This window comes from Fundulus heteroclitus, chromosome 11 (genome assembly GCF_011125445.2).
Source record: "Fundulus heteroclitus isolate FHET01 chromosome 11, MU-UCD_Fhet_4.1, whole genome shotgun sequence".
NCBI lineage: Eukaryota > Metazoa > Chordata > Actinopteri > Cyprinodontiformes > Fundulidae > Fundulus > Fundulus heteroclitus.
Window position 1 is genome coordinate 35,154,015 of NC_046371.1, and position 23,794 is coordinate 35,177,808.

The window sequence follows — 23,794 nt, forward strand, 5'->3', positions numbered from 1 at the left end:
CTGTCTACTTTTATCCTAATCCATTTCAAGCACCTTCCAACCACACTTCAGGGGTGCATCAATCTCCTAACCCAAGCAGACATGAAGAGTGGACCTCTCCTCTGGACTTCTTAGCATCCATTGTGTCCTTAGATCCTTATATGAGCTCAGAATTTTTGTGCATCCTAACTAGATACCAAAGGCCACTGCACACTGAACGACGCAAGCCTCCATAGCACTTACCTCGAGAGTAGTTTTCCTTCTGTCTGTCTAACCATTATCTGGAAACGCTTTTTCCTAATCAGTATTATGGGATGCTGGGAGGCAGGATACGTCCTGGACCACATCAGGACAGAGCCCGCATTAGATCTGATACCCAAACACCCGTTCACATGTCTCTGTGTTACATTCTGAATGGAGATTAACACAATAACATCCATTATGAATCAATCTGGGATCATTTTACAGTATGGGTCAACATGGTATAGTTGTTTAAACTGACAATGGGCGATGTTCTTCTAAGGCAAACACCAAGTGGAATAAATATCTAAAAGGTTGTTCTTTTAGAGATAAAAATAAGGAAAGATCTTTTTAAAAAATCTTTCCTTCTAACATGAGCAATTAAAAGTGGGCAGATTATACAGGGTTTTTTTCAGCACATAAGCTTCTTTACTAATTTATTTATTTATTAATTTGCTGAAGCACTTACAGACAATTCTCCAAAATACCCACAGGGCTTTGCAAAAGTAAAGCTGGAGCTGTTTCCACAACAACAGACTGTGATGTATTTTAGCGGGATTTGCTGTGATAGCCCAACACTAACAGTAAAACATAAGAAAATGAATAATAGGTTTTCTGTACATACATTTTTTGGCAACTACAAAACTGAAAAGGGCATTTATAAGGATTCAACTACCCTTACGCTGATATCCAGGAATAAAATCCAGTAAAAACGATTAATTTGATCTCGGTAAAAGGTGATCAAGGAAGGGAGGTCAGAGAGGAAGATGTGGAGAAGCTTAAAGCAGGGTTAGGTTGGACAATAACATGCCAAGATCTGAACATCTCACTTTTTCATCCATTATGGAAAAAAGAATACGCAGCCACCAACCTAATCTGACAGGAAAGATAGGGAGGACGTTAATCAGAGGAGCAGCTAAGCTATATAGAACATTTTAGCCTAAGTGCAAACCAACATGTGGGAAGCAAAACTAACTGTGCTCATCACCCTGAACAGGGGTGGGGGGGTTGGGGGTTGAATCAACTCAGACATAAAACTTTTAGTGACATAACAGATTAAAAAAGTTTATGCTTTTTTTGGAAAGAGACAATAAAATTGCCACATTAGGCCGTGAGCTTCTCTCTATGTGCCCTAAGTGACGGCCATGTTATCATAAGGGTGCCGGGGTCTTCCCTCCAGGCGACGCTTTCCCTGTTCTCAAGCCTCATGAAGTCAAAGAATGACAACAGTTACACCACAGTAAGGCAAGTTATACTTATTTATTTCGACTAAAAGTGACACATGTGTGGTACAGTTTGGTGACGTCGTTAAGCACTTGTTGGTGTAATTTGACTACTAGTAATGCTGCCATGTTCTCTTGAAACAGTATGGATGAAACCAGCAGATGATGTAGCACCTTTTGTCATAATGCCACAGGGTCACACAGCGGACCTCAGGTCCAGAGGCTGCGTCAAACATGCGTCAACGTTTCCACTCAGTTGCCGTCCACCTGGAGGGTTGAAGTTTTTTTTTCTTTTTTTTATCACTTGCTGTATTTGCCTCTTGTGCTAATCCAACTCAAACTCTAGATATATACACAGCAGAGCGACAGTCTCTGCGTAAAGGCCCATCTGGCTCTGTCCACATGAGCAGGACTACTCCGTCTGGTTCACATCTAGGGCAAAGCGTACGCTGCTCCTCCGAGGTTCGGCTCCGTCCAGCAGTGGTGGTCCTCCTCCAGCAGCACCCTGGGAATGATGATGACTGGGTCGGAGAACCTCGTCCTTAGAATCTCTAGGAGGGAGAACATTTTTTTTTTTTTTTAGATATCAGAGACAGAGACAAAAAAAAGACACAGGATAAGAGATTAACGTTGAGCAAAATGCAACAAGTTCTGGGGTTGAGCTAAGCACCCTGAGACCACTCATTACTGGTTACCTCAATGACAAAGAAAACTAACAGCAGGTTGTTTAAAAAAATCTAATGAAAAGTCTCAATTTATTAAAAAAAGATTCAGAGTCAGATTTCAGTCTGCTCTTTGATCCAATCATTACACGGAAACTACAGACTTATCGTTTGTGTTATGAGGGTCTCACGGTGTTCTTTTACAGTGCAGCTAAAAACTGCAGGGCAACAATGAGGGAAAAAAATAAGAATCTCACTTTAAATAAATCAGGAGGAACAATTAGATCATTAGCATGCACTTACAATTTCCTCTGAAAAGTGTCTTTCCAGGGTGGCGTTGCTTCCCTCATTCCATTCATACTTACCCTCCATCTTACATCCATGCTCAGCACTTGTTCAAGATAGAGGGCAAAGCCTAGGCCACTATTTGGAAGTGAAAGTCAGATTGCAGGTCCAACAGAAAACAGTGGTGGCATGCTTTAGAAACACATTTTAATGCAAAATAAATAAAAAAAGTTTGAGTGCAGGAGAAAATAAAACTTTGACTTGAGTTGCCAAAAAGGAGGCTATACGATCATGTGACCGGAGTTCATGAGAGACCCATCTTATACAGTACTTTGCCAAGGTACTGATCCCCATTGATTGTTTCCCTTTCTGTCATTGGTCATTCACAAACTTCACTGTATTTTATTGGGATCATTTTGTGCTAGACCAATAAATAGTTGCGAATAAAGTGGAGTGAAATTGATCCATACGTAGTTTCTAAGATTTTCGACAAACTTTCGTTCTTCTTTGTAAAACAGCTCAAGCTCAGTCAGATTAGGTGAAGAGCATCTGTGGTTGATTTTGCCAAATTCAAAATAAAGAATATTTAGGTCTTAGTTTTGACTGAGCCACATTCAAACATGAATGCTGTGTCCTAACCCCTTCCATTACGACTCTGGCTGAATGTTTCAGATTCTAATTGTTGCTGCTGGAAGATGGACATCCACCCCAGTGTCAAGCCATGTGAGCCCTGTTCAGGTTTTCCCAGGATCGCCGTATAGTTAGCTTCATTCATCGTTCCATCATGTTTCACATTGAAGTTGTGCCACATCCTTTCTGTCATCAGATGATGGATAATAGAAAGGAGTGAGATATTCAAAGTTCTCTTTCGTAGTCTAACTCTGTCGTAGGCTCCTCCACTTCTTTCTCCCTGATCTGTCTGCTGTGTTCCTTGGTCTTCAGGACATTGTTTGTTTACAGATGTTCCCTAACAAACATCTGGGGTCAGAAACAGAACAGCTGCTCTGAGAGATTAGGTTACACACAGGTGGACGCTGTTTACTGATTTGGTGACTTCCGAAGGAATTGAGCACCGGATTTCATTTAGGGGGTCTCAGATTAAATGAGACTGACTAGACCTGCATGCAAGAATTTCCTGCGCTTTGCGTCAGGTAAGTTGAAAACCACGTAGGATTTTCCACTTTGTGTTGGTTTATCACATTAAATCCCAACAAGATGCATCAAAGTTTGTGTCTGACAAATTGGCCCCCAAAAAAAAAAATTCAAGGGATATAATTACCTTTGCGAGGCACTATACGAGCGGGTTACTTTTAAAATGAATCAGTTCAGTCATGCATTTTTCAGTAACCATAAAGGCTGAGCAGCTGGTTCAGGAATGGTTCAAGACGCCCGGACCACACCTCAGGCCTCCTTAAGGGAAGCCACCATGATGATTTGCACAAACAGGACGTGAGAGATCCTCCCCTCCCACTCTAGTGTCCATATGGAAGAGAAACACGGAGGGGAGTCGAGCAAAGACAATGTAGTGGTTTTGTCTGAGCAAAAAAAAAAAAAAAAGAAAAAAAAAAGGAAAACTGTGCCACCGTAATAGAAGACAAAAGCAAATCACAACTCCATGAGCAGGTATGAATGGGAATGAGAGGCGTTTCTGGCTGCGTTTGGCTTTCTTTGCTCCTGTGATTGTGATTACCTGGGATCGGGTAGTGCACAGCCCCACAGGTGTTGCTTTAGAGTCTGCACCCAGCCAATATCTCGGATTGGCTGGCAGAGTTGTATGTAGTGGTACTGTTTTAGCACAACCCTTCAAATGAATCAGAATGTCACTCATTAGCACAGAACAGACTGGACACAGCATCATCTAATAAGAGTAATGGTTAGATATGACAAAGAGGATAGAGGTAACATCATACAGTTGTGTGTTTTCGGTTGCCGTTTAAAGCACATGACATCCACATATTCTGGAATGAGCGTCTTCTTTTCACACGCATGTTACTCGTTAAACTGGATGAGTCCTTGGAATATATTGAGGCACGATGCAAAAATAATATATTCTTTAGATCCCACGAGAGAGAAACATGCGCGCGTTGGAAAAGATGCCTCAGCTCATGCCAGAATGCGCCGCGGTCTGAGCTGAGCGTAGCGCGGGTGGGGGGCTGTGAGAGCTACGTTCTCTTCCATGTGGATAGAACTGATACAATGTTGTCTGTCACAAAGACAAAGACTGGGACAGGGAAAACGCTGACAGATACCTGCAACCCACTACCCTTTAACCATTCCTCTTAACAAAAAGAAGCAAAGAAGACACTGCTTTTTCTGCGTTTTGCATTTATTTATAATGTGTCATTAAATAAGATCAAGCAGATAAAACACAAGCACGTCACAGTTGATTTTGTCCAAGACATAGCTTTCTTTAGCAGACTTTCTAAGCCTTCTTTTTCCTGGTAAATACATATAGATAGCACCAGGTGTGTGGGTGTACTAATTTACATTTAAGAGCCCCCCATCCCCCTTATGTTACATGACATGGTGCCCCCACTCCCCAAACCATCACCAATCAAAGGCTGCAAAATGCTAATGAGTCGGGCCCTCGTCCCCGATGGGCTCGGTGTTTGGCTTGGATATGTATGGTGGTGATGGTTGCTGAAGAGATAGAACGAAAACACAGAACGTTAAGTTGTTCTGAATGAAGGGGGAGATGTTGTTCTGCAGACAAAACAGTGACAGCGTGACACGGTGAAAAGAGTTTCCATGGCCCGTGTGATCTAAAACACGACAGCTCTCATGGACCTGGGGTCCTGCTTCCAGAAATGGACGAACACAAATAGAGGGCGATTATGATGACAAGCAGTGTTAAAAGGGACATACGGTAAAAGACATTTTCTTTCATTTTAAAAACCGAAATGCAACACACCCTGCCGCTTGGTTTGGAGCTCCAGGGCCTTTACCTGCCAGAGCCAGCTCAGAACCTCAGCCTAAGGTACAACCCCTGTCTGCTGCACTATATCCTCACAAAGACGTCTGGGATTATTGGACATTTTACAGTCTGAAGCAAGAAACATCCATCCATCCATCCATCCATCCATCCATCCATCCATCCATCCATCCATCCATCCATTATGAAGACATTCATTGTATTTCCACTTCCTTTCAATCTACCTCCTGGTAGCTAAGTTTCAACAGTACATGATTTGTGATTGTACCAGAAAGAAGAATTTAATAAGAACAGACAAACTATACCCGTGTGAGAATAAAGCCCTTATTTTGGTCATCTGAGTGGCAGTTCTGCACCAATTTCCGATTAGTGTTAGTAAGTCTTTGACCTGCTGACGCCAAGTTCTCTTTAAGGATAACAATGTAAGAAGATAAAAGAACTAGAAGTATTTTCTGGGCCGTAATTAATTATTTATAATATAAAGCGGAGACGACGTTACGACACTGCTGTGTGACTGAGCAGTCCCTGTAAGACAGGCGTAAAACTAAGACAAAATAGATGTAACGTTCTATCTGGCACAGGGGAAAAAATGAAAATCTGATTCAAAAAATGACAGCACTTCCTAACATAAGATGCTATTTTATGGCCTCACAGTTGGTACCGATGCTACATTGGTGTAATAAAATCATAAACCCAGGTGAAATTCTTTTTAATTTAGACTCTCCCCGAACTTTCTTCTTTAGGTCACTATAACAGAGAAGAGATTGATAGATGGGGAGGGGCGGGAGGAATCAATGACTGAATGGAACTTTATTAGTAGGGCAAAAGTTGGTCAAGGAATGTAACCTTCCAAATATGTTATACCTCAGTAGCTTATGATACAGGGTTCCCTCCAAACAGGGGAGATAGAAAATGTGACAACTGGATGAGGATCATGTTGTGAGTTCATTTTGTAAAGCAATCCCATAACTGTGGCTTCACAGACGGATAAGCCTTGCTGGTAAAAACAGTGTTAGAGGTGATTATAGTGAGTTACAACCAAGCAGGCTGACAGCTGTGAGCGCTGTGTGCTTGGCAGGCAGCAAACACACAACACCACTCAACATCACCAGTTCCCAGCTCCTCTAAGCACCTCCCACTTGCATTATGAGAAATGGTAGTATTGTGATTTAAAAGGGTTACGTCTGCATAACAGCATTATGTAATTCATAGGAAATCCTCCTGTGCTCTCCGAAGGACTGGGCTTTGATGCAGAAACCAGGGCCTTAGGAAACAAATTAGGTGTTACAATGAGCTTTACATGAAATAGGCATATGCTGGATGGGTGTACAGGATCTTTAGATGAATTAAGGACATCCTCTATCATTGAACAGAGTTCACAATAAGACAGTGGAAAGGAAATCACATTTACCAAAGAGCTGATGGTGATGTTGCCAAACACAGACCTTTAGGCAGATAGAGAAACAAAGAGAGCACATACAGAAGATGCTGTGGACCACGCACACATCATGAATAACCAAGTGGGACATTTATCAAAGATTTTGTAGTTTGCTGTCTTTTTTTAAGGGGGGTGGTGGATTTCATACAAAAGAGCCAATATGAGTCACTTTTTCTTCCAAAAAAACCAAAAGAAGGGAAAAAAGACAAATCCTTGATAAACTCTACAAAGCAATCTGCTCAGCTGATCAAAGCCAACCCTTCAGACGTGCTTGTAAATGGGCCCATGCAACAAGAGTCATCCATTGGTTGGCGAGGCAGCCAAGTAGCCATGGCAACCTGGAGATGGAGGCGAGCAGAGTGGGGGAGGTGGGTAGCATCAAATGGCGGAGACAGGAAAGAGGATGCTTCCGCCCACTCGTTACTATAGTGATCTGGTACAGAGTGAGACAGGAAGAGCAATGGCATGTCATGTTCACACCCTGACATGTTACTGGAGTATAAATGTAGCCAGGAGGTAGTGAGAGGACAGAGAAGAGGAATGAAGCAGAGAAGAAGTAAGCAGCTAGAGAAAGATGAAAACAAAGAGAAGAACTTGGAGCCAATTTTGCAGCCTGTGTTTGTTTCCCACAAAAAAGAAAGAAAAGTAGAAGTAGTGCTAAATGGTTTTTACTCTTTTGCCTCAGCCAGTTTGTTGTTGATCTCTTTACTTTTCTCCTTGTCCCCAACTGCTGGTCGGTTCTCGGCCTGGTTCTCCGAGGTCGTCTTCTTGGAGCCCTTCAGCGTGGCGCTTTGCTTATCTTTGGCTTTCCTCACCGGTTTACCCTGGCCTGCAGCTGTGGCTCCAGGCTTTTTAGGTTTAGAGCGCAGGGCACTATACCTGTCAACCTAAGGATGCCAGACAGCAAAGAAGTGATTCCTGAGCTGAAATACCCTCAGTTATCTTTCATTATTTCCAGAAACATGTCTCAACATTAGTATATATAGTGCCTAGCAACCGTATTTGCACCCTTTGAACTGTTTAGTTTAGTTTAGTCCACAAACTTAAGACATTTTTTAGGATTTTATGTGATAGACCAAAACAAAGTCGTAGCACGAGGTAGGGGTCCCACTAAAGGATACATTCAAAGTCAAAAAAGTAAAATCTTCAATCTTAAAAATGGTAGTTGCTCAGTGAACCTGACTGGAGTTTGTTTTTTAGTGAGATTTATCACCAGGTTATTTATAGAGTTATGGAAGTTTTTGCCTATTTTTGTATGCAAAATAGCTCAAGTTCTAACGCAAGCTCAAATAGCTCATATTGTCCAAAAGGTTCAACTCTTGCCTTATTTGACAGAACAGTGTTAACATGTTTGTTGACTTCCCTACATAGCCAGCCTTTAAACTGCATTTCTTTCAACAATAGCTTTCTTCCTCCCACACTTTTGTAAAGCCAGATTTGTGGAGTGCACGACTCCTACAGATTTGCCCACTTGAGCTGTGGCTCTCTGCAGCTCCTCCACAGTTAACACGAGTCTTCACAGCTTTTCTAGTTAATGCTCTTCTTGCCCAGACTGTCAGTTTAGATGAACAGTAAGGTTTTGGTAGTTTTACCATTTTGCCATACTTTTTTCATGTATAGAGCATGGATTGCATTATGACTATTTGAAAGTTTGGATTTTGTTTTCCAACCAAACCCTGGTTTAAACTTGTCTGCTCTGTTCCTTGCTCTTCATGATGCTGTTTGTTCTCTAGTGTTCTCCAACAAACCTCTGAGGCCTTCACAGAGTTACACTGGGAGTAAATTACACACAGATGGACCCTGTTTACTTACTAGGTGACCTCTGAGAATAACTGGTTGCATAGCATCGTATTTGGGGAAATCAGAGTAAATGGGCTCAATACACGTGCGTGCTACATTCTTTAGATTGTTGTTTGTAAAAATCTTGGTAGCCGTGTCTTCCCTTTGGTTATGTACTGTAAGTCTATCACATAAAGTTCCACTAATGCGGCTGTACTGAGATAAAATGTGAAAAAGTTCAAAGAGTTTGAATACTTTAGCAAGGCAAAAAGTAGTAGAAGGGTTTTCTGTTTCAGCTGTTTGTTAGTCAGTTCTTTATTTGCACAGATCCACAAAGAAATAAGCAACATGTGCAGGTGAGATAAGAAAACCCCAAAGGAGTCCCTCTTCCATTTTCTAGGCTGATTCAGAACATTACTATTAAGTTAGATGGAGGTGTTCTCACCTGTTTGATGGGGTCTATGTAAGGCTCGCTGTACAAACTGCGTATCCTCCTCCTGTCTTGGGCCTTGTTGTCAGTGGGCCGCAGTGGAGCTAGTCCCCTAAAGTTGGCGCTGTAGCTGGTCTCTAAGCTCGTCTTTTCATCTGGAGGCAGGTACTGAGACTTTGCCCGAATCATCTTTACTGGCGTCACATCTTTATATGCCTTGAATTCATTTCTGTGCGGGAAAAAAAAAAACAAGAAAAGGGCAAAATTACACATTTACCTTTTAAAGAAAGCAATGGGGATGCAACCAGAAACTGGCTGATGACTCATTATACTGAGTGGATCACAACTAACCAGGCAGTAATACATTTAATTAAAAAACAGAACTACTAGGTGTGGAGGTTTTTGCAAATGGAATGAGAATATTCTGTTAAAGTGACGAGTGAAAAAAAAATCAGAGGAAGCATAAGATGTGAAAGAAGACAAGTTTTCTATTCAAATGTGACCTCTAATCCAGAAACCTAACCCAAGTGGCTATCTTAAAATCAGCATCTTTTTATCATAAATCCCTAAGAGATCAAAAAATCTGATTTTGCCCTATTTTTGACACAGGAGCATAGGGAAGACAGGAAGAAAACACTCAGCAACATGCATCCAGAAGAAATTATTTTAAAAATAAAACAGGACAGAAAGACAAAAAATAAAGTCCAAAAAGAAGAACAGAAAATGCACAACAAAAACCAAACTGACCATGACCCAGCTCATTATGTATGGTCAGCTCTGACTTTCATTGCTTTTCAGGATTTAGCACAGGACATGGGATCCCTCTTCCATGCTGTGAAAAGCATGCTATCTGCAGTACAGAGGCTGCTAACAATGCCATGGCTGCTGAGTGCAGAGATAACGCTGCAGAACAGAGGGGGAAATCATGCATTATATAAGAGGGCTGAAGTCCATTTCTGTTGCTGGACTGGGCCAAGAAGCCTTGATGCAGAGAAATGTTATACAACAACAATCATTGCCAGGAGTACAAAACAACCACATGACACCAGTGTGCAAGTGTTAGTGAAAGAGGGGCAGCTTGTGAGAACAGACAGGGTTCACAGTGTGAAACACCGGTCTGTGCTGTAACATCACCACTATTCATCAACATATGACTGTGTAACAATACAGCCTGTGTCTCTGAGATCAGCAGCTTCTTGGTACTAATATTAAAAACAGTGCTCAGCATCGCAGGGCTGCACCTTTCTGTTCACAGCAACAGCTTTGGATTGAGAAATAATGTTCTGCAAATTTTGATTTGAACAACATTCCATGAAGCAACTGCAAATTATGCTGCTGAAAGTACTAAACACTTAAGTAGTGATGAGTTACCTCCTGTTTGCTCTGAGAATTAGCTGTTGTTTGAAATGGGCCCAGACCCGAATTCATAACAGGATCATCTCCTGATCAGTGCGTGTACCATAGCTAAGTGTTAACGGGTCCTACCTGAAAACAACACTCTTTGAAGTGGACCACTGTAAAGCTGCTTTTACACTAGCCCTACTCTAATTGGCCTGATCAGCTGGACTACACTTTATTCCACTCGTGTTGGTTTTCAACCAACCCAGTAAGGCCCAAGGGTTGATGAACGCCTGCTGTGGGTGATTTTAGCCCCATCTCAAGCTGCCAGCTGGTACGTGTGCTGCCACTATTAAGCATTACTGTGTGACATTAACAATTTGAAAAAATGTGTGAGAAGTGGTAAATAATAAGAACATAAATAATATTGTCATTGTCAATAAAAACATGAATAAAACAAAAAAATACATGTAAAGTTTGTATTATTATTTATGCAACAATGTCTTGATTATTTGGATAAAATAATCCACTAGGGCAAATACCTGGATCACAAGACCCAGCTTGGGGGAGGGGGTGGGTGGACTAACAGAGCAGGGGAAGGGGGACAAGACTGTCTGATCAGCTCCAAAATTTAAAAAGCTAAAATTTAAGGCTTTATGAGGAGGTCTTTGGCTCAGTCATGAACGACAAGAAGGACATTAAAGCGCAATAACGCCAACTTTTGACTACAGCGAAATACTTTTTTTGGGTCGGATAATGCCGCTGTGCTGGTTCGGTAGTGTTCTGGCAGAGGAATGGGCAGCTCCCATGCCTTCCCCCGCTGCTCTCTCTCTGCCTTCTCCTGCCTTCTCTGGTACACACAGTGGTTTGATCAGGGGCCGTGAACAAATTTTTAACCAAACACAAAACTTAACAGCTTCCACTGTGTGTAAAAAGAGAGAAAGCCTCGCTAAATCACAGATCTGATTTAGGTTATTGATTACAGTGTGACCCTCTGCTTATAGAAAGCTGAAGAGTCCCTATTATTTTCTTCTGTCTATCTTCTGTTTATGTCACATCTTGGCCTGACTCCACTCTGAATGGCCCTTGTCTTGAGAAGGGCCAAAAAAACAACATCCTGGGGCTGAAAAACTTTAATCGAAATGCTTGCTAAGTTGAAAAGCTGACCTTGCCAACCTTCTGTCATTGAGACTGGGTGGTCAGAGAAGGACCTCATCTATAGAACTGAACACTGGGGGTAATGTGTGAGTGAACTCAGTTGTGAATTTGCATGTTGGCCATGTTAAATGACAGAACTAATCTAAAAGTAAAAGTGTGTGATTATCAACAGGATACAGAGGAATAACTAGGGTTAGAGGGAGAACGGATAACAAAAAACAAATCTGTGGGTAGAGTAGTCATTGTGTGACCTGAAAGTTGTACGCTTGATTCCTGCTTCCTCCTATCTCAGGTTGATGTGCCCCTGGGCAATGCACCTAACACCAATTTGCTTTCAGATCTGTGTATCAGTGTACGAATGTGAACGTGCTTGAGAGTGTGACAGGGTGAACATATCTCTTGTGGAAATCACTTTGTGCATTACAGGAAAAGGACTACATGAATTCAGTTAATTTAACATTAAATATTTCTTACCATTTTTGACAGAAAAGGATTGGGAAGATATTTAGAATTCCCCCTGCTAAGGACAGGAAGTAAAATTCATGCACTTTAAATTTGGAAAATATTCTGGCCGTGTTATCTAGTCCAAGAAGGTGCAACCCTTAGGCACAAAATAAGATATTTTTGATTTCCTCAGCCAACATCAGATATTTTCTAGGGTTCATTTGTATTCAAATGAGATGTCTTGATAATCCACGAGAGCTTGGATTTGTTGACATGGCAGAACAGTGCTTAGGGGAAGGGGTAAAAGCATAAAACTGCCAGAACTTGAAAGATTACAAACTGGCTGGCAAGCATACACAAGGAGTGGCAAAAGCAGAATCCTGATTACTAGGACGTTCACATGCAGTGCTCTCCATTAAAGTAAGTTTCATATTTCAGTTGTACCATATTTTTACTTTCAACATGGTTACCTCTTAACTTCAGCCACTTCATTTCACTCTGGCATATACTGATTTGGCAGCTCTCCAAAAGAAGCTCAAATACTGCGTTGATATTTTTGAATACTCTTTCTTATTTTACCAGCAATGATTATCTAAATAGCATCATAAGTTTTTAAACAGCTTTTTATGCCAACTATTCAACAGAAAATGGCAAAAAGGTGTGTATTTGCAGTGTCCCTCCAATAACGATTAAAACCTTGTCTTATCTTGTTCTGATTTGGATGTATTTTTAAACCCCTGGATTCAAAGTTTTGAGCATGCTATGGAGCTGCTCTGTGTGAGTCAGCTTCTTTCCTTCCTGTTTAAACACAATGACGTGACCTTGATCTGCAGTTTGTCAGAAGAAGCTGACTCCAAAACAGCAAGATGCTTAGACCTGTGGTGTCTCATTTGACAAACAGCAAAGAAAGGAATCCTCAGATGAAAAACTGCATTTTTTCCAGGTTTATATTATCTATATTGTATTAAACCCTCATGAGCACAATAAGTAAAAATGTTGAAAAGAAGCATCTTAAACAAAAGAAACAGCTTATGTTACACCACACACCAGGCTGGTCTGGGGGTGGAGCTTTTGGCAGCACTGTGGCCTTGCAGGAAGAAGGTTCTGGGTTCAAATACCAACCATGGTCTTTCTGCATGGAGTTTTCATGTTCTCCCCACACGAGTGGGTTCTGTGCAGCTCTCACAAACATCACTGGAAGGCTGCTTGGCCTCTCTAGATTGTCCTTAGGTATGAGTGTGTGTGGTAGTCTCTGTGATGCACTGGCCATCTGTCCAGGGTGGACTCTGTCGCTCACCCAATTACTGCTGAAGATAGCCACCAGCTCCCCTTGCATGGACATGTGGGTATAGACGATGGATATTGGTATGGCAAAACAGATTCTACAGAAACACTTCAGGGATATGCCTCACTCATTGTACATAAAGGTCTCATAAACAGATTATAATAAACAAAATGGAGCTTTCTGACTCTCCAAACCTGTCTGAGACCTCGAGGAACAGCAGCAGCAGGACAAAATGCTGTCTCTTTGTGATGTATGGTCAGTGTATATTTATATTTCTGATGTTTCATCAACCTGTACTACACTTATGGAGCCCCCAAGGGCTTGGTAATTGGAGCAGTTTTCTTCCTCGTAAACACGCTACTTTTATGTGTCATCATGGGAAATCATAGTTTGAAAATAGCTTATCGGTCTGTAAAATACAACAAAAACATGTCAACTAGGAATAACACTGCTGCCTAAAGTGATCGATGAATTCCCTAGGATTACAGAAAAATGCTCTTTCCTCACTGTTAAAATGAGGAATATTGAACATTTACTTTGGTATAGGTTTAGTGAATAAGGAAATACTAAATCTTGTTTGCACATCAGCATCAAATTATTGTCAGTATCAGGACTTTGAAAAGATTGAGCAAACGACTATGTGACTTTATTCTCATAATATTGCAACTCTGTTCTGATAATTTCAAAAAAGAAAAAATATATCAGGCCATCTCCGATTAAAGAAAATAAATTGTTGGCCACAGACGGGTAAATTTCCACAAAGAAATGCAGAGATTTCGGGATTAATTCCACACATGCATGAAAAAACTCGGATGTTCTTTAAAGTTGAAAAGTTGTAAATATTCTCGAAAAAAAACGTAGCATTTTCCATGATTAAAGGCATAAATGTGCTCTATTAAAACTAGGATATTCTCTTGTACAGACATTGTACAGACAGACATTTGTAAGAAAAGAAGGTGAGAAATCTACTAACAATGTGATTAAATTTTTATATATTAGACTTACTGTAACACAAAATCTACTATTACGATGTAGGCTAGAATGTACCTGTATTAACCTGAAATATCTAATCAGTTTATCAAGATATTACTTCATTGCAAAATGGCTCCAAGGTTTTCAGAGATTTGTCATCTCGTGACCCCATGTGGTGTCTAAACTTTTGAGGTGTGCTCTTTGCTTCCAGTTACTTTGTACGGAGCTTTTTAGCAGACAGCATTTTCTATTTTCTATGCAGTGAAACAGCCTATATGGAATAACAACTCTGACATTTTCAAAAATAAATATAGAAATAAATACACTCTCAATAAATACATAAGCATAAAATAAATGCACAAAAATACAGCAAATAAATAAATGTAAGCAGTAATTATATTAATACAATGAAAAGCACATGTAAATGTCTCCTAATTCACTTATTGATTTTTTCCTCTTTAATAATCCCTCATTTATTTACTTTTCATTATAATTGTCAACTTCTATCCATCCGTTTTCCTACATGCTTATTCCTATTGGGGTCACGAGGAATGCTGGTGCCTATCTCCAGCTGTCAATGGTCGCGAGGCGGGCTACACCCTGGACAGGTCACCAGTCTATTGCAGTAATTGTCAAATTTATTTATTAATTACTTCGTTTTTAAATGTATTTATTTATGTCTTTATTTCAATATTGTTGCCTGTTTTATTCTTTCTTTCTATATTTTTTACCCCATTAATTTCTTCCACCCTATTTATTCCTGTCCATTTTCCATTTCTGCCTAATTATGCAAATGAGGAGAGGAGGTCTTAAGGGGACAACTGCTCCCTATTGGTTGGTTAGCATTGGCCTTCCATAGTTAAGATCTATATGCTGCTGCCATCAATGGCTGCCACTACCAACCTCTGTCACAGTGGCTACCCAGGTTATCAGTGAGCTGAGGCGTTTAACAACTTGATTTGAAAACAGCGCTATAATTCCAGACTTTATTATCTGTCATGTGGACCTTCTGACTGAATGTGTGTTTCAGTCAGTGGCTTACATTTACCCAGATGTTCGCAGGTGTCTGGCTAACTAGTTCTCCCGACAGAAACTACAGCCCCTGTGTTGGGAGATGTTGAACTTGTCATAGTGTGTGGAGTTGTTTGTTTGTTTTTGGACTTTTCATTGTCTCTCCATGCTCTGCCTATCCCAGCCATCATTTATCTTAATTAGTTCCACCTGCTGCTGCCACCAATCAGACTCACCTGGCTCACCTGTGACTGTCCCTTCATACACCTGCCTCATTGTCAGAAGGTCTCATCTTGTCCCACTGTCTATGTGTTTTTCCCAGTGCCTTGGCACTCACCCTGCTGACCGTTTGGACCTATTGCTCTGCCTGCCCTTGCTAGTTTGTCTACTAGTGCTTGTGTGCACTGCCTGGTAAAGGTTTCTCCTGGGATTTCTGCCTGACTGTAATGTCTAAACTAGAAGTACATTCATGTAAGGCAGCCCGTGCCCGGAGTACGCACTTGCAACAAAAGACCTAGTAAATTAACTGAATATAAAAGTTCTGTTTATTTTGGCCTTATGATAGAAACAGGGCAGTGTAGCCCAACTACTCTGTCCTCCTGACAGAGACGGTTAGTTCTCCCTCTCAGGAGAGAGCTGTGTACGTGGAGGGGCGGAGTGATATTACACACTTGGGAAGAATATTTAATGTGTCTTTTACACACACACACGCACACACACACACACACACACACACACACACACACACACACACACACACACACACACACACACATAAATGTAACTTAAATACAGCATGGAATTAACCAACAACAGGTGAGTCAAATCAACTAATTAAGTCCCCAGCTCGGGAATCCTGACAGTATAAATATAGTAGCTGTATGTTTAAGGTTTGCAGCAACACCAACAAACCTGTGAAAATCCATTAAATATTTGCCAAGTTTTTTTTTTAATAAAAGTGCTGACAGTTCACTGCTCCTAAAGATATTATACTGAACAGAACTGGCAACCGCTTTAAGATGGCGGCCCCAAATCACGTCAGCGCCCATAGGCGATAGCAGTCGATGCAGGGTCTACTCTTTACAATGTCTATGGTCTGCACCTTCTGGTCAAGTCTGTTTCCTGCCACTACCAGCCATTCATGCTTGCCTGTCATCTGCATCATCTTTAATAAATCTTTTGAAAATTAACACTACCTACGTGTCGGGCTTGAATATCGGGTTCCCAGCGGACACAGAATGATTAGATACCTTTTGTTAAAAAAGAGTCATTACCTCATTGTTCAGTTAGTGGGTTACAACAGAATATTACACTTTATTGCTCTCCTGCGGGGTCGCAACTTACGTGATTGTTTGAATACAACTTGCCTAATATGAGGATGATCACATCTGGTTAATATGGAGGACTAACTGACATAATCAAAAATAAATATAGAAATAAATACAGAAATACATGCTCAATGCATAAAATAAATGCACAAAAATATATAAATGTAAGCAGTAATTAAATTATATAATGAGCCTTTACCTCGGTTGCTGTATTGTAATTTAGCTATGCTGTACATACAGTATGTGTTTTCACATAAACATCTCAGAAATCTATATGTAACAGTGACTTATTCTTACAAATCCAGTAACAACAAAGAACAAACCAAATTCATTGAGGTTTAAATTTAGTCATTTTGTACTAAACTATTATGCTCATATGTTTAAGCAACTCCAATATTCACAGTTCCATGCAGTGTGACGTTATTTTACTGAGAGTATGAGAGTTGGAGCTTAACGAGCTGTACGATCAGTGCACTGATGCTGCAAAGACAATTTCCCCTTTTGGTGATTCTCCCTCTAATGCCACACCAACACTGTCAGGAGATAAAGGACTGGCCGGCCTCAGACGGAGCCATCCAGGCGATCGATCTCCCTGTGCACAGGATCCCAGCGTTGATTCCAAGCAGCCGTTCTTGTTGTGTCAGCTGGTGCCGCTCCTGGCTTCTGCTCAGCAGGACTCTCCTTTCTCCCTCTACTGTCTCATGACTACAGTAGCTTTCTGAGCTTTTGCAAGTTTTATAGCGAAGACAAAACATTTTACTGCAGGCTTACTTGTTTAAAAATGACAACTACTGAAACACTAGAGGGCGGATTTGAAATAGCTGATTCTATTTGAAGGCATTGGTCGGTGTTTAGTTACAACATCAGGGTTAAAAAGCTTCATTCAGCATCAGAGATTAAACCGAAATACAGTTCTGTGTCAAATCTGTGTAAGCAGACATGACAAAACCAGATTAGAGCGGTTACATAAGACAAGCTTTTCCAGAGAATGTTCGGAACAACAGAGGCAACTATAGTAAACTAGTTGTTTCAAGAAGCAGAAACCACTTTAAAAGCTTATTCTTGGTTGCTCCCTTGTTGCTTTCCATTCCCTCAGCAAGGCTCAGTGTAAATGCATTTAAACCAAGTACCTCTGCTTTGTAAATGTGACATTTATAATATTCCTTTTGAGTTTATCTGATATTATGTGTGAAGGATTTAGGTTTTATCTTTTCCCTAGAGAAAGAAAACTGAACCCGAAAGCTGAGAATTGTTCAAGAAAGGTGCCCACGTTTTTCAGTCTCTCTAAACTCATTGAACCTGACAGATTGTTCAGTGTACATTTATTTCCATGCTAATTGTTCATTCGCTCTGCTTTTTAAATGCTTTTTATTTGACTAACACATGGGGGGGGGGGGCATGCGAGGCAGGACAAAGAATAGCTTTTGTCCTCAAACAGAGTGGGTTGCATAAAGAAAACAAGAACAAAGGCTCCAACAACAGCTTTTCCCTCCTGATTGATTGTCGTGCAAAAGTGTCATTTAAAAGATAATGGAGAGATAGAATGTGAAGGCTAGATTTGGGGGGGGGGTGGGGGCTGGGGTGGGGGCTTTCGGCTGAAAATGCTGTACCGATTCAAACGAAATATACTGGTAAACATGGCGGTTGAAAAAAAAAGCCCAGTTGGCGTTTGCATTTTCTCAGGTATCCAAAGGAACCCAGGGTTTCACCCAGAAAATATTGTAATCCTGGCTGTAGTTGTCTTGGTCGGTCGAGCTGCGTGTGCGGCCCGAAGGAAGGGCGCAACATTAACCACATAACGTAGTGTGCATCAAGCTAATAATGACCAGACTGGACTACTGCAACCTACCGGGACAGGGAGGTTTTCTCTCGGCTGCACCTTTACAGACTACTTTATGTTGCTCTCAAACATCGAGAACATCGAGCATTTCAAGTAAACAAACAACTGCTGGGGTGGTCTATGTTTAGAGGTGAAAAATAATCTCCTAAATACTCTGGTCTTATTTCTTTCTTCTGAGGCCTTCCTCTTCTTCTCAAAAACATCTAAGACAGTGTAAGACAGTTTGCGTCTTGTGACTCTTATGCGGTGGAAGCAGCAGAGCTACGATGATGAACGGCTAACACTGAAGCTAACCAGGTACATCAACACTGGAAGTGCACATGCACAGCCAGCCAGGGGAAACTAGCAAGCAACATGCTCGTATATTAGCGTTACGCCTCACAGTTACTGTCATGTGGGACAACCAATAGATAAAGTGATGCCCCCGGAACTCAAAACCAAAAAAGATTGTTTTTCCACTATATCCACTATACGTTCAATTCTACTTTAGTTTTGTTCGTATTCTTCAGCCTCACTGGTGCCATCAGCCTCAAGCTAACATTTAGCTAGGCCCTGTTACCCTCAGCCACGCCCTCTTACAACCAATAACCTCCATGCAGTTCAACCCCCTTTTTCAAAGCAGTGGTTCAAACTGTATTATGATCACAGCTCCGAATGTGTTATTTTGAAATGTTGGCATTAATAAACAATAATAATAATAAACATTATTTAAAACATGGAAAATAATAATATATGTCTGCCACAGTAACACAGTGCTCATATTTGTTTGACAAATGCCTGACGCTAAAGGCAGCTCGTTCACTTCAAGACGGCTTTAACTTTACCTTGAACTTTTAGAAAACAACGTTGGGTGGTGCTCCCGTGGATGCGCTATCACATTAAGTCTGTTGCCTCTTCTGGCTGCCACAGTCTGCAAGCACATTCTGCACGTATGGGAACCTTCTTCCATTGTCGTCTGTCTTTGTACGGTAGCTGAAGTACCCTTTTAAATGGGGGAAAAGTTTGGCTGTTCCCATTCTTCAGCCATCATAGGAGGGGTAGTTATACTGCGGCTGCACACGACCTGAGGGATGTGACCTCCACTTTCTTTCTGACCTGATGTATTCCGCAAGAACGCTATGACAGACTTTTTTTGTGGTTTTAAAACCGAGACTTTTTCGTATTACGATATACCGTGAAACTAGGGCTGGATATATTGAGATATATGATATTTATCTCGATGTTTTTCTTTTCATAAAGAAATGATAAAAAGGTGTCTCTGAATCAAAGGTTCTTCCCAGATGTCTTACGGGTAAATTTTTGAACAAACAACAATAGATAAATATGAGAAACGGCTAAAAAATAACCTACTGGAAAACATAAAAGTATAGTTATAACACAACATCAACAATCTTTATATAAACGATAGTCTCTCATCTTGTATCTCTCTTTATAAAAAAAAAAAAATCTATATTTTTAAAATCTCGATATATTGCCCAGCCCTACATGGAACCGGTACCAGGCCCATGCCTTGTCCCTAGTCTCTGGAGCACCACTGTGTTCCCACTCAGCGAGCGCCTTAAGACACCACCTAAAAAGCTCCCATTCAGCCGTGCGGCCTGCAGCTTCTCAACCAAAACTTACTGATGTCCTAGAAAGGCTAGGATGTGATGACAGAAAAGCGGAGGGCATAAAGCAAATAAATGTATAATGTGCTAGAAAAAGACATGATGCCAAAAGCACGGTTGATGGTGAGGGCTTTTGTGAGCAATATAAGAGTTTCACATATTTTATTTTGTTTATCTTATTTGTTTCTATTCAGTAGCCTAATTGGTTGTTGTTTGATATATTTTATAAATAGGTGTTTTGTCATTGCATGTGAAAAGCCCGGGCTTTTAAAAGCCCAGCGTGCGTTTCCATACACTCCTTTATTTCTTTATATATCATAACATAACAGTCCTTTATGACATCTTAGCAAAAACAATGGAGTCAAATGATTGTTCTAAACATCTTTGATAAGTTCAACCATTTGCTAAGGGACTAAATGCTCAGCTTCCTTTGGCAGTTTTGTTTCTGTGCATGTGGCATGGTACCGGTGGCATGACCCGCTATGCAGGCCGATGAGTCTTCCTGGGGTTCTGCTTGTCACAGTGCAGCCCGTTTTAATGCCCTGTGGAGATGGAGACAGCCTGCAAAGCTCCCTGCTGACTGCTAAACTTCACCAAACAGCCGGAGGACAATGCTGCTGAACTGACACATGTTATTTGCCTATGCCAACCGAGTCACAATTTGCACCAAAGACTGCTCACTTACAGCACTGAGCTAACATTTTAGGCTACACATACTGTACCAATGGCTTTTGTTGTTGTCGTGTTGTTGTTTTTTTTGCATCTGTTTGTGTGTTTTGTTTATTTTTTTTACAAGACAAACTTGAAAAGCTGTGAAAAAAGAATAAAAACCTGATTTATGGATCATGCAATCTCTCCGGTTCACATGAACATACATCCAGACTTTTAAAGTGAAGCTGAGAGACGCAGCGGGCATGCATACACCAATGACATGCGTGACTTGATGCTCATCCATCCACCCGTCCCCATCATTGTCTGAGACCAGCCTCACGCACCGAAACATTAGCCGCATCCTGCAACCGTTTCCATTAAATCTAATCACAGTCAATGGAGAAAACTCAAGCTGATTGTCTTTTAATGCACTCACATACACCATGAAATGGCTGGTTAGTAAACCAACTGGCAGATTCATGAGTTCAGTTCAGCCCTGCACAGAGAAACTCTGCATGATTTCTTTCTTAAGACGTCTATTTAGTTTATCTGGTCAAAGGAGACAGAGAGTTAATCTTGTGTGCTCTGATTCCAGCTGATTGACCCAAAAAAGGATTTATGATTTAAAAAAATGTTTATTAGCCATGTTGAATATTTATACTGAAGTCATCAGATGAACAATTTCATCTAGATATTATCTGAGTTTACAGCAGGTAGATCATAACTTCCTTTCACATTTTTGTTCTTGTTCCATTGTTTTTCTGAGATTGTGCTTACATCATCATTATTATTATTATTATTATTATTATTATTATTATTATTATTACTACTACTACTATTACTACTACTTTGGCAAAGGGAGGTAGGGTTCCCATTACCATACCTGAATGCTGACTTTAAAGTAAAAAAAACAAAAACAAAAGAAAAAACAAAATTTACAAAATAATTGAAGTAAAACTTTAAAGGGACAACAAAATTATAAGATTGTTTATGAAACATTTCAACATTTATTGTTTTAGTTATTGAGTTTGCAAACTGAAAATAAATGTTTTCCATCAAAATGTTTATTTAGGGCAGCATGAGGGTCCAGGCTGGGTTTGAACCTCAGCTGGGGGTCTTTCTGCATGGAGCTTGCATGTTCTCCCTGTGCATGAGTGGCTTCTCTCCGGGTCTCTCTAAATTTGACAGATTTTGGGTCAAGAATTTATATAGGCTGGTAGAAAACGTGGTTTATATAGTCAATATTATTCAATATATTTTAATATTTATTCTAATTTCTACAGTTGGGCTAGAAAAGTACCTTTTGATAAAAAAAAAAACCAATCTAATTAAACATGCTTTTTTTTGGCCTAATGTAATTTTCTACTCTTAAATGTTGTGTTATTAGCTGGAGGAGGGAAACATTAACAGAAATAAAGGCTTTGAACTATGACCAGTCTGTGTTAATCTATATAATATTACTTTAGTGAATTGAGTTACTGAAATAAATGGAGTTTACAATAATGTTCTAATTTATGGAATAAGACGGCCAAACTTCCTGTAAAGATTTGGAAAGACAAAAAGCCAAGGTTCATACCAAGGCTTTAAGCGGACTATGACCTCTAAAATATCATTACAGTAATACAATAAGTCATTTCTAACCAAACATCCTGACAATAAATGAAGCGGTTGGTATTTAAACTCTTGTTTTTTGCTAATAACAAACCTGGTTTGATTGTCCAGTATGCTTCAGGCCCCCTGCCCTCTGTATGGGCCCCTGAGGGCCTGGCCCATCCACTCTGACACCAACACACAGAGAGAGAGAGAGAGAGAGAGAGAGAGAGAGAGAGAGAGAGAGAGAGAGAGAGAGAGAGAGAGAGAGAGAGAGAGAGAGAGAGAGAGAGAGAGAGAGAGACAGACAGAGAGAGAGACAGAGAGAGAGAGAGAGAGAGAAACAGAGAGAGAAACAGTGTTATGGACTTACTTGTAGGAGGTCCCAGCTGTGATCTCCTCTTTGATCTGTCGGTTCAGGGCATCCACCGCCGCCCTCCCCCTGCCCTCTGCCTCCACCTTCAGGACCACCTTCTTCTCCCCCTCCTGCTTGCTGGTCCGCTTCTTCCTCTCCTGCCCCTGTAGCAGGTCCTTTTCCTGCACCTTGTCGGCAATGGCGCCTTTCTCCACGCCGCATTCCGCATCGAGCCCTACGTGCTTTTTCTCGCCCCTGGTTCGCTGGTCGTCGCCTGGTGGGGGTTTGGGTATCCAGGGGTGGTCGTACCTCTTCGGGATAGGCCAGGCCTTGTAGTCCTTCTGGTACTGGGTCTCGTTGTTGAACGGGGTCTCCGGCTCGTGGTACTCGTTCCTGGGTTTACAGCTGGGTTCGGGCCGCACTTTCCAGTGTTTGAAGTCCTCGCGCATCACCGACCTGCACACGCGCTCCTCAGAGACGCACCTGCGCGGCCCGCGCTGCGCCTTGGCGGGGCGCTCCGCACGCGACGGCTGCGTTTCTATGGCGACCCGGGCCTGGGGAGGATGGAGCTGCGGCTGCAGCTGGATGTGCTGCATCTCCGACACGTCGGTGTACTTGGTGAAGACCAAAGGCACTGCGATGTCAGCCTTGTCCAGCTGGTTCCAGAAGCGGGCCATGCAGCACGCCCGGCTGATGCAGGGCCACGCCATGCTGCGGGATGTAGCGTTCCACTAAGACACCAAAAACACCCTTTCCACCGGGCTGACGCCACAGAAAATCTCGATCCACGCTAAGGTGTACCTACTGATGTGAGGAAATCGGGATGTCCGTATAACAAGGCTCCGACGTCTTTTTTTGTTGTTGTTGTTTTTGGCGTTAAAAACGTAGTAATCCCATTGTGGTTGCAGAATGCGAACGATCAGAAAAACGATGTCGAAAATGAGCCGTGCGAACCGTGCTCTGCTCCCCTCCTGTGTCCGCTCTGCTCTTCCTGCTACAGCAGGGCATCGCAAGGAAAAACGGCCCCGCCCGCCTGCTCAGCATCCCAGACGCTGACAGGAACCGAGGAGGGAAATAAACGTCAAGCTGGATGGGTTAACTTCCTTTTCGATCAACAGCATGAAACCTATGATGACCTCCTTATTAAAAAAAACAAACCAACTGAAAAAATAACAAAACACGTGTAATAAAATGTACCATTTATGTCAATTCGAAAGGCGATTGTTACAAATATTGGGATGCACCAA

General features: G+C 41.4%; 1 protein-coding gene across 3 annotated transcripts; it reads right to left on the minus strand.

Annotated features, from left to right (window-relative positions):
* Positions 1–1,449: 1,449 nt before the first annotated feature.
* On the minus strand, positions 1,450–23,605 carry map6a (microtubule-associated protein 6a). Of its 3 annotated transcripts, XM_012865256.3 has the most exons (5): positions 22,566–23,605; positions 8,984–9,197; positions 7,432–7,646; positions 4,080–4,190; positions 1,450–1,993 (listed from the first exon to the last, which is right to left on the minus strand). In XM_012865256.3, the coding sequence occupies exons 1-5, from the start codon at positions 23,255–23,257 to the stop codon at positions 1,855–1,857; spliced, it is 1,371 nt and encodes a 456-aa protein (XP_012720710.2). In that variant the 5' UTR covers positions 23,258–23,605; the 3' UTR covers positions 1,450–1,854. The 3 variants fall into 3 exon arrangements, with proteins under 3 accessions (XP_012720710.2, XP_012720713.2, XP_012720715.2); XM_012865259.3 differs by lacking the exon at positions 4,080–4,190 and having other exon boundaries at positions 22,566–23,604; XM_012865261.3 differs by lacking the exons at positions 1,450–1,993; positions 4,080–4,190 and adding an exon at positions 4,695–7,192 and having other exon boundaries at positions 22,566–23,603.
* Positions 23,606–23,794: the final 189 nt, after the last annotated feature.